This window comes from Panulirus ornatus, chromosome 14 (genome assembly GCF_036320965.1).
Source record: "Panulirus ornatus isolate Po-2019 chromosome 14, ASM3632096v1, whole genome shotgun sequence".
NCBI lineage: Eukaryota > Metazoa > Arthropoda > Malacostraca > Decapoda > Palinuridae > Panulirus > Panulirus ornatus.
The window spans coordinates 58,899,588-58,912,692 of NC_092237.1; the positions used below are offsets into that span (position 1 = coordinate 58,899,588).

The following is a 13,105-nucleotide window of genomic DNA, read 5'->3' on the forward strand; positions in this document are numbered from 1 at the left end:
AGAGAGAGAGAGAGAGAGAGAGAGAGAGAGAGAGATAAAGAGAGAGAAACTGCATTTCCTTCATTTTATTCCATCCATAAAATATTTGCCCTGTATTTTGCTGCCTTTGTTAAGCTATCTCTAATGTGCAGGAAAGATAACGAAATACGTAAAAATAACGAAATGTGTAAAAGTAACGAAATATGAAAAAATTTCAATAAGGTTCCAAATTTTGAAGGAACAATCTGTATCAATTTAATTCTAGTTAATCTAGTATCTATATGTTGGTCTAGCTTCCTTCACATTTGATACCAGTAAACTCCAAGTCAAGCCTTTACCAAAGCGCAGACACCATTAATCCCTGACACCCTTAATTCTCCACAAAATGGATCCCTAACACCATCAAATCTTGACTATATCAATTCTCGACACTGTGGATTACTGGCGCCATAAATTTTGGGCAACATGAGATCTTAACACCATGACTTCTTGACAACACGGATTATTGACACCAATTGTTCCTAACACTCTTGATTCTTGACAACAATACGAAGCATTGCTGACAGCGTCTGTTACGTGACAACATTACGAAGCATTGCTGACAGCGTCTCTTGCGTGACAACAATACGAAGCATTGCTGACAGCGTCTGTTGCGTGTTGATGGTCATCGACTGTCGTCAAATAGTTAGCAGTGCCTCGCTTGGGATGATGATGGTGCTGGTGCTGGCCACGCCCGCGCGTGCTCCTTCTGACAACGTTCACAGAATATCGAGACACCATAGTGCTGGAGATGGTCGCCAGTAGCGTAAAGTCATAAGCTTAAGCTAAAAGCTCATAGTTTCTGTGAGGTTAGCTGGTGGCCTTTGAAGGAGCGTTATAATTGAGGTTAGTTGGGGAGGCCCCCTGATGAAGCGTAATAACTGAGGTTATATAGTGCTCCCTGATGAAGCATAATTATTGAGGGTTAGCTGGTAGCCCCCTTTGGTTGGTTGGTTGGCTGGTTGGTTGGGTATTAGGCCTATCACCTGCCAGGTTTATCAAGATTGCCAACATCTATTAACCAGAAAACCTTCAGCACCTTCATGTATTAAAGATAATTCTAAGACAACACACCCTCTCTCAACACAGGTGGGCCTCCTGCTGGCCCATGACGGAGCATGATAACCGAGGTTGGCTGGTGGCCCGTGATGAAGCATAACGAGTGTTCTGCCGTCTACCTTGGGGGGTGGTGTATAATTACGCAACTGCTGAAGGGGTTGATTAGATAGCTCATCCCGGCCTGTTGGTCGATATCTTGAGCGTGATTATACTCTCGCCCTCTTGAGTTAGGCCCTAAGCAAATTAAATCGTCCGGCCATGCTTGCTAACTGGCAATAAGAGATTATACGAATCTCAGGAGAGGTATGTTAAGAGTGAGTTAACAACGGTTGGCCTACGTCTCTCTGGCCAATTTACGTCTTTCGGAATCAAGGCTTATCTTCTAATTGAAAGGTCTCGTGATTGTAGACCGATGCTGAAATACTGCAGGGGTGAAATTCATTCCGATGAAAGAGATCGAAAAGAAATATCATAATCTTATACACGAGTACAATCCAGTCCGAACCTCAGATGACGTAGGACATTATAGCACAGATCAGTGTAATGCAGTTGTATGTACAGTACACTATGTGAGAATATCACAACCTTCGCACTTCTTTCTATTTCATAACTTCGGTCGAAGTATGTGGTATCACATGGGACGGACACATAGCAATAAACCTTTGGATCTAACTTAAAGTAGTGTGACGAATTTCTCCACGAGACTTTTATTGTTCTTAAACCCAACATTTTCACTGTTGTCTCCCACTTCAGACGAGTAAGTAAGTGTTGGTCGGGCGGCACCATCGGTGAGGAATAAGAGGCAGGGTGTGAGAGGGTGTGGTGGGTGTGGAACAGTATGTTTCGTGGTTCCTCAGAGGCGGTAGATCACTTCGATCCTCCATCTGCATGCAGGTGCCAGAGGTAGGCTATGTTTTTCTGCACATATCTTCAGACTTCTGGAGTCTGAGTTTGAGCGTTTCTGTGAACTGTATCATACATATTATTTTTCTTCTCTCGCTCTCATGATGCATAATGATGAATCCATACTGCTATGACTGAAAGGGAAAAAGATTCTATTCCTGATGTAAATGTAGTGTAATAACGTATCATAAACACGCGAGCAGACTATGGCAAACTGCGGATCTCTTTCAAGATGACGAAACTGTTAATATCACAACATTACTCATTCTCACACGTAGTGGTTTTACTAACATAAGTTTAACACGTCTTGCCTTTGATTTATGACTGGACACTTCAACATTATCCACACCGAGGCAAACCTTAATTCACCTTTAAGTGCTTTAAAATACAATACCAGATACTTCTGAAATGATGGATTGTTGCAAGTGAGAGGAGTCTGTACAACTGACCTTCATATACTGAGCGGTTAAATCCACATCATTCACTTCACGTGTGTATATGAATTACTACAGTCACTTATTTTTATAGTGTTATTGGACTCCGCTTGCAAGTGATTGCACCGCAAGCGAGAAGTTATGTACGGGGAGGATATGACATCTATCGTCACATAGATACGTCACCATAGTATATTGCGTCCATCTATCTATCGTCACTGTATTATCACTGTGCCGGGGAGAAGGTAAATCTTGGACACTCCAGTAGAGAGTTGAAAGGCGATCCCTTTTAAGAGCTTGACTCGTTCATGATAAAGTGTCAACTAATGTACTTATCATGACACCCAAAGACACGTGCCATGAAAGCTTAGCCAGATCCAAGTTGGAAGGCGAGGTGAAGAAAAACAATGATGGAACCGAAGCACGTCCATGAACCATTGATTATAGGATTAAGTGTTAATCAGCTGAAGATGGAGAGGAGCCCTGAGGATAAAGACTATTGTGAAAAAAAAAGGCTTGGTGTGATTCACAGACCATGACACCTGTAAAAACGGGCTAAGCACTACTTCTTGAGCAGGCATCAGTTACTGTGATTAATGTGATCATCCATGCGTCAAGGAAAATAGGATTATCATCCCCCCCCCTTTTTCCTGTCCGGGCGAATCAGCATGATCTATAAACGTCATATGAACACTGAGGACCTGATGGAGTTTACGATCTCCTTAAAGTCTTGAGAGGACAGTAACTAGACCTTAACATGGCCACACAGGGAGAGAGAGAGAGAGAGAGAGAGAGAGAGAGAGAGAGAGAGAGAGAGAGAGAGAGAGAGAGAGAGAGAGAGAGAGAGAGAGAGAGGCCCGTGCCATGCATGCGTTCTTCCCGTTGCCCTCTCTCTCCATTAAGAGCCGCACTTTGAAATCCATTAAGAAAATGTCGTGTTCGTCCCCTGGGAGCCACGGGAGGTAAAGGAGGGTGTATATAGTTCGTGTTCCTAAGTCTTGTGTTTATTAGCGTCATTTGAACGCGCATTTCGGTCTCACTGAGAGTCGAAACCTGAAGGGACGCAAAGTATTTATAAGATACATTATAGATTGAAATGACCTACATCAAAGATAAAGTAGCAAACACAGAAGTCGAGAACTTGACAACTGCTTCCTAGATACTTTGACTGGCTTTCATACTACTGGCTCCAGACGCCCCTGGAAACAGCAAGTCAGTAATGAATGTGCGGGAGAACGTAGGATATAAAGATGGGAAAATGACCATGTTTGAAGGTGAGTGGGAGTCACTATGTCTAGCCAAGGAATTTTAGTGAGACTGGCAGAGGAGAAGGAGCCAGTAATTTGCCCAGCGATGATATTATAGCGTGGGACTGAGGTCCACCAATCGACAACATGTAAAACCCGTAAGTCAGGCTACGAAATCTGAGTTTTCAGTCTAACATTCAATGCAAACATTGATTGGCGGTAAGTAATCCTATCCACGTTATCAAAAGACTCAGGAACAAGATCGTGATTTGAAATCATTTAAGAATCACGATACACTGACCTCCTCACTTTCATAGTGCATTTCTCTGCGCTGCACATGTCACGACCCTAATTGCAATGCTTCGCAAACGGTTTCCTGTGACAGTGTCTGAGACCAACCACTGCAATTACCATCTTCTGAAAACGTTATTAACTTGAATAGAAACGTGATTGTAAAAGCAATGGATCTGTTTCGCTATATTTACCATGTGTGTGTGGGTGTGTGTGGGTGTGTGTGTGTGTGTGTGTGTGTGTGTGTGTGTGTGTGTGTGTGTGTAAAGAAAGACTTTCGTTTTCCTCCCTTTCCAATGGATGATGGATAATGGCCGTGGAATAACGGCAAGATTTCTTTTTAGATTGCGCCCCGAGCACCTCACAGATTCGAAATTGTGCCGTGAAATGAAGCCCAGACATTCCGTAACCGGATGAGTGTCACACCATCACCGGATAAACTTAACCGATGTCTAAGTGGCACTTCCTTCCTGAAGCTCTACATTTAGATATGTGATAGTGAAGATGTTGCGGATTATTCGATGCGGTATGCGATAGTGAAGATGTTGCAGATCATTCGATGCGGTATGTGATAGTGAAGATGTTGCAGATCATTCGATGCGATGTGTGATAGTGAAGATGTTGCAGATTATTCGATGCTTTCCTTTGAAAATCAAGATATAAAAATAGGATGCAACGTTGTGTGTATTCTGTTCGAGAATATTGCGTTGTTCATAGGAGATTTAATACATATGTTTCCATCAGTTTATGCAATCTAGTTTCATTTGATCTGGTGTGCTATCAAAATTAAAGATCTTAATCAAATGATTTGTGGTTAAGAATCAAATTGACTCCCAGTGTCTACATACAGCATCGACCCTGGCATGGGAGGGCACACCAATGCCCCGGAATCGAGTCATATTGTGAGTGAAAAATGAAAATCATCCTTATTCCGTCCCGTCATAACGTTACTCCTCGGACGGGGATCTCAGTGTTTTATGGCTATAGGAAAAAAAAAATCTTTTGTTAGTAATTTCTTTAATTTACTTTAATCAGCCATGATACACAAATTCTTCAAAAACAAAATCTTATCCATGTATGCGATGCTCTATCCACATTGACACAAGGTAGGAACATCCTAAGCAAAGAAATATAAGAGCTAATCAACAAATAATCACACCAGAGAGATTCTTCTCTATCTGGAGAGAAGAAATGATAGAGAAAATGAATTATGAATCATTTTACAAGAGCAAAGACGGAAATTCTGATTACTGGAAGTAGTAGATGAAAGATAGTTCAACCATAAAATACAAATGATCGTAATTCACCAACGCACTTGGTAATGCGACCATTGGCGGAAAACATTGATATACCTGTCATTTAAGCTACATTACAGTGTCACTTGTATTGTGTTCAGTTGTGTCATTTATACAAGCACAGCCATAATGTGATTAGCTTTAACTGTAAGAGGATAATCAAGAGATCATTCATTCTACCTTTCAAGTTTTGCCCAAAACTGATAATCTCTGAAGTGAAGGATGTAAAAGGATTTGAATTCAAGCACCTAACTGTTCTTCAGAGTTGTGATAAACATTTGAGCATCATCAATTATGTAGTTTGTAGATAAAAGACCAGAAACTAAAGACTGTGTTTACAGATATTCTCTTCAAAGTGTAGATAAGACACCATCTTTGTTACAACTATTAGTGCTTCCATCATTACCTTTACAAATAATACTTCCAGAAGATGAGACACCCAACGGATCACCACCTAGCATTATCTCCAGCGCTGCCACCACCACAACATCAACGCCATCTGCCACACATCAGCACAGTAACTCTTCTCGCAGTATAATCCTTACATCGGCTCCATGTTAGACTCAGCTTGCGGTGCTATGCGTTGGCATAGAAACAGAAACGCCCTCCCACAGCTAGTATCAGCCAGGAAGTGTAGGCTGCCCTCCAGAAATAGCCGAGCACAATCATCTTCTTCACCGTCTGGATCACGGGGTCCCCATTCTTCCATCGTCACTGGTCGCCCATTCAGCCACTGGCGGGCCTTAACACCAACCCATACATCTGTCGATTTATTTGTCTCTATAGTAATGAAGGATGATAGGAAAGTATAATTAGGGTAGAGAAACGCATAGATGATATCTCAGTGTTATAAAAACCCTCACGTAATCGCGTGAGGGTTGCAAAGCTTACTGTTTTCTATATGGGCCAGCGCGTACTGCTGCAGGATGCCGAAGTCTTCTGGAACAGCAAGTTCGGCAGAGAGGCTGGAGCAATGGCGTTGGGCACTACAAAAGTTCATTTCTTCATCATGCAGGTACACGCAGCCCAGGCCAGCTACCATCATGAAGGGAGCACTACATGGAACATGAACTGCGGTCAACGTGCGGTCGAGTTAGTAAATCGAAAATGATCGACTTGAATGAAGGAATGAAATGATGCCATTTAGCAATGGTTACAAGAAAATGAAACTCTGCTTAACTTCAGGGCTGACGTTTCGTGCTACTCCTACACTCGTCATATGTCAGTGAGAGTATATGAATATATTAGATTAGTTATCTATCACACATATGTTGCGAGCTTGAAATGGAAGTATTTCTACATTACAGTTATGAAAGAATGGCCCAACCCATCCACATACAAATGTATATACATAAACGCCCACACACGCACATATACATACCTATACATTTCAACGTATACATACATATACATAAGCAGACACATACATATATATACACATGTACATATTCATACTTGCTGCCTTCATCTATTCCCGTCGCCACCCCGCCACACATGAAATGGGACCCTACTCCCCCCGCGCGCGCGCGAGGTAACAGAAAAAGACAACAGGCCCCGATCGCTCAAAATATTTTTCACTCCATCCTTCAACCTCCAATCTAGTCTCCCACTTCTCGTTCCCTCCACCTCTGACGCATATATCCTCTTTGTCAATCTTTCCTCACTCATGTTACTACTATTTCAATACACCCTCTTCTGCTCTCTCAACCACACTCTTTTTATTACCACACATCTCTCTTACTCTTTCATTACTTACTCGATCAAATCACCTCACACCACATATTGTCCTCAAACATTTCATTTACAACACATCCATCCTCCTCTGCACAACCCTATTCATAGTCCATGCCTTGCAACCATATAAAATTGTTGGAACCACTATTCCTTCAAACATACCCATTTTTGCTCCCCCAGATAACGTTTTCGCCTTCCACACATTTTTCAACGCTCCCAGAACGTTCGCCCCCTCCCCCACCCTATTACTCACTTCCGCTTCCATGGTTCCATCCGCTGCTAAATCCACTCCCAGATATCTAAACCACTACTCTTCCTCCAGTTTTTCTCCATTTAACATTACCTCTCACTTAACTTCTTCCTCAGCCCTACTGAACCTAATGACCTTGCTCTTAATCACATTTACTCTCAGCTTTCTTCTTTCACACACAAACGCACACACACACACATACACACACACACACACTCACACACACACACACACACACACACACACACACACACACACACACACACACTGAAGGAGTTTATGTGTCATAAAGTGGAGGGTGCAAATGGGGTGGAGGAGACAGAGATCGAGAAGAATGATTATATATATATATATATATATATATATATATATATATATATATATATATATATATATATATATATATATATATATATATATATATAATCATTCTTTTCGATCTCTGTCTCCTCCACCCCATTTGCACCCTCCACTTTATGACACATAAACTCTTTCAGTCTTTTTTCTTTTTCATATCCTAATCATAGTCTTGAACTGTTTTAGCTCACCTTGTTCTGCATCTTAGTGTACAACACTCTCAGGATTACCATACCTTTAGATAAACCCATCTTTAACCCTTTGCAGACACTAACCTCTGCATCTACACGCTATTTACCCTAGACACTTCTTTTTGCACACTATGACTCAATTCATCCAACTGTGACGTAAACCCACCTTCTCCGAGATCCATTCACCCTCCTCCCATATGACTCACACACAAACCTTACTTTACCAACATAAAAAAAAGAATCCTACTAACACATCCCAACACCATATATATATATACATATATAAGTAGCATCCTCTCAAAGTTGTTATCCGTTTTCTCCAGATCCATAAAGGGTCACGTACAAAACCCTCTTTTGTTTTTCCCCCAAGCATGACACATTCTCTACCATTCTCGAAACCAAGTTGTTTCCCTGGAGTCAGATGCTGTTCTGGTGCATGCCACCGCCCTTTTCCCATACACTTCAACCTTTCGCAAGACTTCCACGATCTCCTCTCTTCACCATATCATTTCTTATGACTTCCTCGCTTCACAGCTTTCAGAGTCAATAACAGAGATCACACTAGACAGAAATAACTATAAGTAGTACTTTTTGACTTGGGGATCATTTCTTCCTCTTGACAGATCAGATGCTGACAATCCTCGATCCTCTCCTCCCCGGCAGAATACACGTCATCATCAACAATGCATACTGGAAAGAAAATCACCATCAAGAACCTCCTTGCTTCAAAAGAGCCCTTTTATCTACTCCAATGGTAAGTACGTACTCGGAGCTACAGGAAACCCCCTTAAAAGGAGTACTGGGTAATCATCATTATCATTATCATCATTATTGCTATTATTGTTATCATTATCATTATAACTATTATTATTGTTACTATTATTATTGTTATTATTATTATTATTTTCATTATCATTCCAGTGCGTCTTACTTAGGGGCCTCTGCAGCTTCAAGGTAGCACCACACTAAGCAGTTGGGACAAGATTGACTTGTATGATATGTATATATATCTGGATATATTTATGCCTATTGTTTTGCACTTAGATATTAAGTAACGCACGTCTCACACACAAAGAAAAAAATTTCAGCGTATACACAAGTTTCATTAATTTACTAACCCAAATGGCGTGAAAACAATAAACCTATATATACTTAAGCTATCTATATAATGGTACGTTTCATGTCTCTCCTATAGGGAAAAAAATAGAGATATAGAGCCTTCCCTCCTATATAATCACTCTCCAAAACTGAAAGGTTTGGTGTGTCCCTGACATGTGGTTAACACAGACGTATCCCTGACCCTTGTGGTATTTGGTCCAGCAGGGCGTAGTGGTTCCTGGCTCCTCCTTGAAGCTCGAGATCTTCTCCTCATGCATGGAACACTTGCCGCTGTCGTAGGTGAACAGGTTGCAGGAGGACGTGTGTGTGGCATAGATGGCGCAGATGATCTTACTTGGAATGTTGAGGGAGGTGCCGGAAGATAGCCTGTCGCTGGATATACTCGCAGGGTACCAAGGTCATGGTCTTAGCGGTGGTGACGTGGGCCCTCACAAAGAGCGACAGGAACAGAGCCACAACAGGAGACATTATGGACAACCAACCCAGCCACGGGTCAAGTGTGGAATGCGGCCTCCCGGTCACAACGAAGGCATTGTGGCCAAAGTATCGAACGTCTGGTAGGTAAAGCGGCGACTGTAGTTAGTAGCAACGGTAAACAGTCGACGAGGATGAAAGTGGATGAAACTGAGCTGTACTTTTGCGACGAAGGTCAAATCTCCTTTGACATTTCCCCGAAGAAGTTCACGAAAGAATTTGATGTTAGGCGGACGTGTCGAAGACTCAGGTAACGTAGGAGGAACAAGTGACCGATGTGCAGTCACCCGATATGGAAATGGTAACCGATATAATTGATTGTCGAATGGCACAGTTACAGGTTTCCACCGGTGCTTCACGGATGTTCGCTCCTGAATGGTATATTTCCGCTGATCAATTATTATGTGGAAAAGCCACACACACACACACACACACACACACATTATATATATGCATGTATTGTATATAAGCAGCCATGATTAGGGCATTCATTTTCGCGTGCTGTTTAACCAACGGTAAGAAATACATGGATACATAGATATATAGATGTAGAAATTGGTGAATAGATAGATAACAGATAGAAAGAGGCTCTATATCTATTGAAACACTTACTGATCCCATGAAAGGTGATCATGTTTCTATCGGCACCTGGCTAGTTATGACTGGGAATGATCAACACGGGGCGTGGGAACACGGGAGAGCCCTGCGTGTTTTGTTTATTGCCTTGAGAGTGTGCATGTCCCGGTACACATTAACTCTGTCTACTTAGGACCGTGATTGTAGCCTGCAACGGCTCGGGCTAGTTCGTAGTCAGGTGCTGTACGTATTGATATCAGGAAATGCCATGTTGCTCTGGTTAGATTTGGCTAAACTTCGTCACAGTTGATTTGTTCTGGTTTGGCTCAGGTTATAACTCCGGTGGTGTATTTAGCTTCACCTGCCTATCCAACGACGCTTTCGATGGTCGGGTGATCTTTCCCTCTCTCGTTGGAGGATATGTTCGCTGAGGTTGAAGATGAGTACTTAGCGAGACACGACGTCATTCTACCTCCAACATACAGGGCGTGTTCCCGCTGCAACTGCTGGTGTGTGTGTACTCGCCGCTCGCCCTGCAAGAGGGAGGAATTGCCTTCCCCTCCCTCCTCTATACAGTAGGGGTTGTGATCCTCGTGTGGCTGTCTTCAGAGTCTCTCTCTCTCTCTCTCTCTCTCTCTCTCTCTCTCTCTCTCTCTCTCTCTCTCTCTCTCTCTCTCTCTCTCTCTCTCTCTCTCTCTCTCTCTCCCCCACCCCGCTTGGATAAAAAGCTCTTCCATAAGAGGATGGCGAGTGGAGAGAGAGAGAGAGAGAGAGAGAGAGAGAGAGAGAGAGAGAGAGAGAGAGAGAGAGAGAGAGAGAGAGAGAGGACAGCTCAGACTAGAGGAAAAACGGATTAATGGAGAGTGTGACCTGCGAGCCATGAGTCACAACCTTCCCCTTCAGCCCCCATGTCTGTACCCTTCAGCACCCGATGACCTCCAGGTACGTCTGGGTCAGAGGTCCCACGTCAACACTGACCCATGGATCGTTAACTTCGGGTCAACCTCAGATCCTCTCCCTTTGTGTAGCAAAACTGGAACACGACACCTGCTGTGCTTGTGGTGGCGATAGACAAATATGATCTGTTTGGTTAACTTAAAAAACTCATGGAGATTAGTAAGCCATGAACCGAAAAATGAAAAGCATTATAATATCCTTCAGTGAAAGTACAACAAGATTAGATCCCACATCAAGTGCTCAGCAATACGATGTTTCTCATCAAGTCCTTAACAAGATCAGAGACGCTAGCTTAACACCCCAAGATATCTAGGCCAGGCGCATGGTACCTGGTAAGGCAAAGATCAGCAATAAAACTTCAGCCTTTTACCGACATTCTCAAAGTAGCCCCGCGAGCGTCATAACCCCATCAGTTCCAGGTGCTATATACGGACCCCCCATCACAACGAGGCTCCACATTACGATCGGGGTAAGTACTGGGTACTCACGAGAGATCCATGATACTCAACCTATCACGCTAGCCATGCCATTTATACACCACTCTACGACCCACAGCACAAACACCACCCCTCCCTCGTGCACACCCACAACACCGTCACCACCCATACTGTATACCACTTTATCTACACGAACCCCCACCACTCATCTCTTGTATACTATCCACAACGTTACTTCAGATATTACAAAGATCATTCATGTTATCCCATCCTGTGTGTCATACACTTCGCCTACACCTGCCACAACGTCCTATCGCCCATGCCCTATCCACACCACTCCACCATCAGCATCATTTTCATCACCCGCATCATCTTGCATCAACACAACCCACTTCAAACACCCAGATCTCTCGAACAACCCACATTAAACCCACCACACAGACGCACCACCTTTCCCACATACACCGCACAGCTCATACCACGTGCACTCTCACCAAAAGTACCAATACGATCAACCCCTCCACATTAACCACCCAATCCTTACAGTCCACATCAACTTCGAAGAACAGCTTACATTCAAGTGTTGACTTCACCTGCCAACACAGTAGTAAAAACAACTCAGCTCACACGAGACGGCGGAAGTAGATGTATTTCTTTCCTTTGAAATTGGCACACCATAAAGTCAAGCGTACCTGAGCAGTCACTCAGACCTCACTTCCCTTAGTACACACCATCTTTATTAATGACCTAATTACACGTGCGTAAACCACACATTCACCCACCCACACACACACACACACACACACACACACACACACACACACATGTTAATTCAGTATATTTTCCATTCTATTGTGTTTGAATTCGCTCCACTTCAGCCGAGGATAAAATGATGGTGAAAATCTTGACATTATCGACAGCCTTGGAACTCTTTAATGTCCAAACTTTATATCAACACAACACTAGAAGTTTACATATGATAATGAGATGATTTGCATATGTAAACAGTAAGTAAACACAGGCATTGATGACTTTCAGGAAAGTCCCATTCAAAGTTTCTTCTTTTATCTTCGACACAAGTTTTTTCTTCTCTCAAAACTTTGGTTATAATTCTAAGCCGATCGCATGCACTTCCTCTTGGTATGGTTGATAAAAACTCAGGCCATAAAGATAAGCAGAAGGGTATAGAAGTAAGCTATATGTCATTTAGAAATCGCCACAAAAGTACTTAGAAATCAACTCTGAGACCATAGCAAAAGGTTCCTCCATACGACAGTAGGATTGTGAGAATATGAAAACTATCAATATGATCTTTCACGCTACCCCATAATTGTAGTGGAGACTATAATTGAAACAAATTCACCTCTATATAGCCCCAGTAACCAGACCCATTGCCATTTCAACACTCAGGTTATACATAATCCTCCAGTCAGTCACAAAACACCAAGAGGGAACCTGTCAACCCCCACAAGCATATCATGAAATGATGTCAAAGATTAGTGGTTTGTACATGTGAATCAAACTGTCTAGGATGATCCACACGAGGAAGTGGTAATGTCTTGGATGATGTACACGAAGAAGGGATAGGTAATGACTGTGGAAAGCATAGTAATTAATAATAGTGGATCACGTAAACACAGTACAATAATCACGACAATAACTCTAAAGAGATTTAATCAATAAGACTTTCGTTAATGGTTGTATTTGAATGTACTGATGTTCATGAGTAGCGTCTTTTGCATATGAGATGGAACTCCTTTAGG

General features: G+C 42.5%; 1 protein-coding gene across 1 annotated transcript; it reads right to left on the reverse strand.

Annotated features, from left to right (window-relative positions):
• Positions 1 to 5,004: 5,004 nt before the first annotated feature.
• LOC139753102 (C-type lectin domain family 17, member A-like) lies at positions 5,005 to 9,561 on the reverse strand. The gene is made up of 4 exons (XM_071669190.1): positions 9,080 to 9,561; positions 8,368 to 8,469; positions 6,139 to 6,318; positions 5,005 to 6,009 (listed from the first exon to the last, which is right to left on the reverse strand). Exons 1-4 carry the CDS (start codon positions 9,153 to 9,155, stop codon positions 5,789 to 5,791), a joined length of 579 nt encoding a protein of 192 aa, XP_071525291.1. The 5' UTR covers positions 9,156 to 9,561; the 3' UTR covers positions 5,005 to 5,788.
• Between the last annotated feature and the right edge of the window lie 3,544 nt (positions 9,562 to 13,105).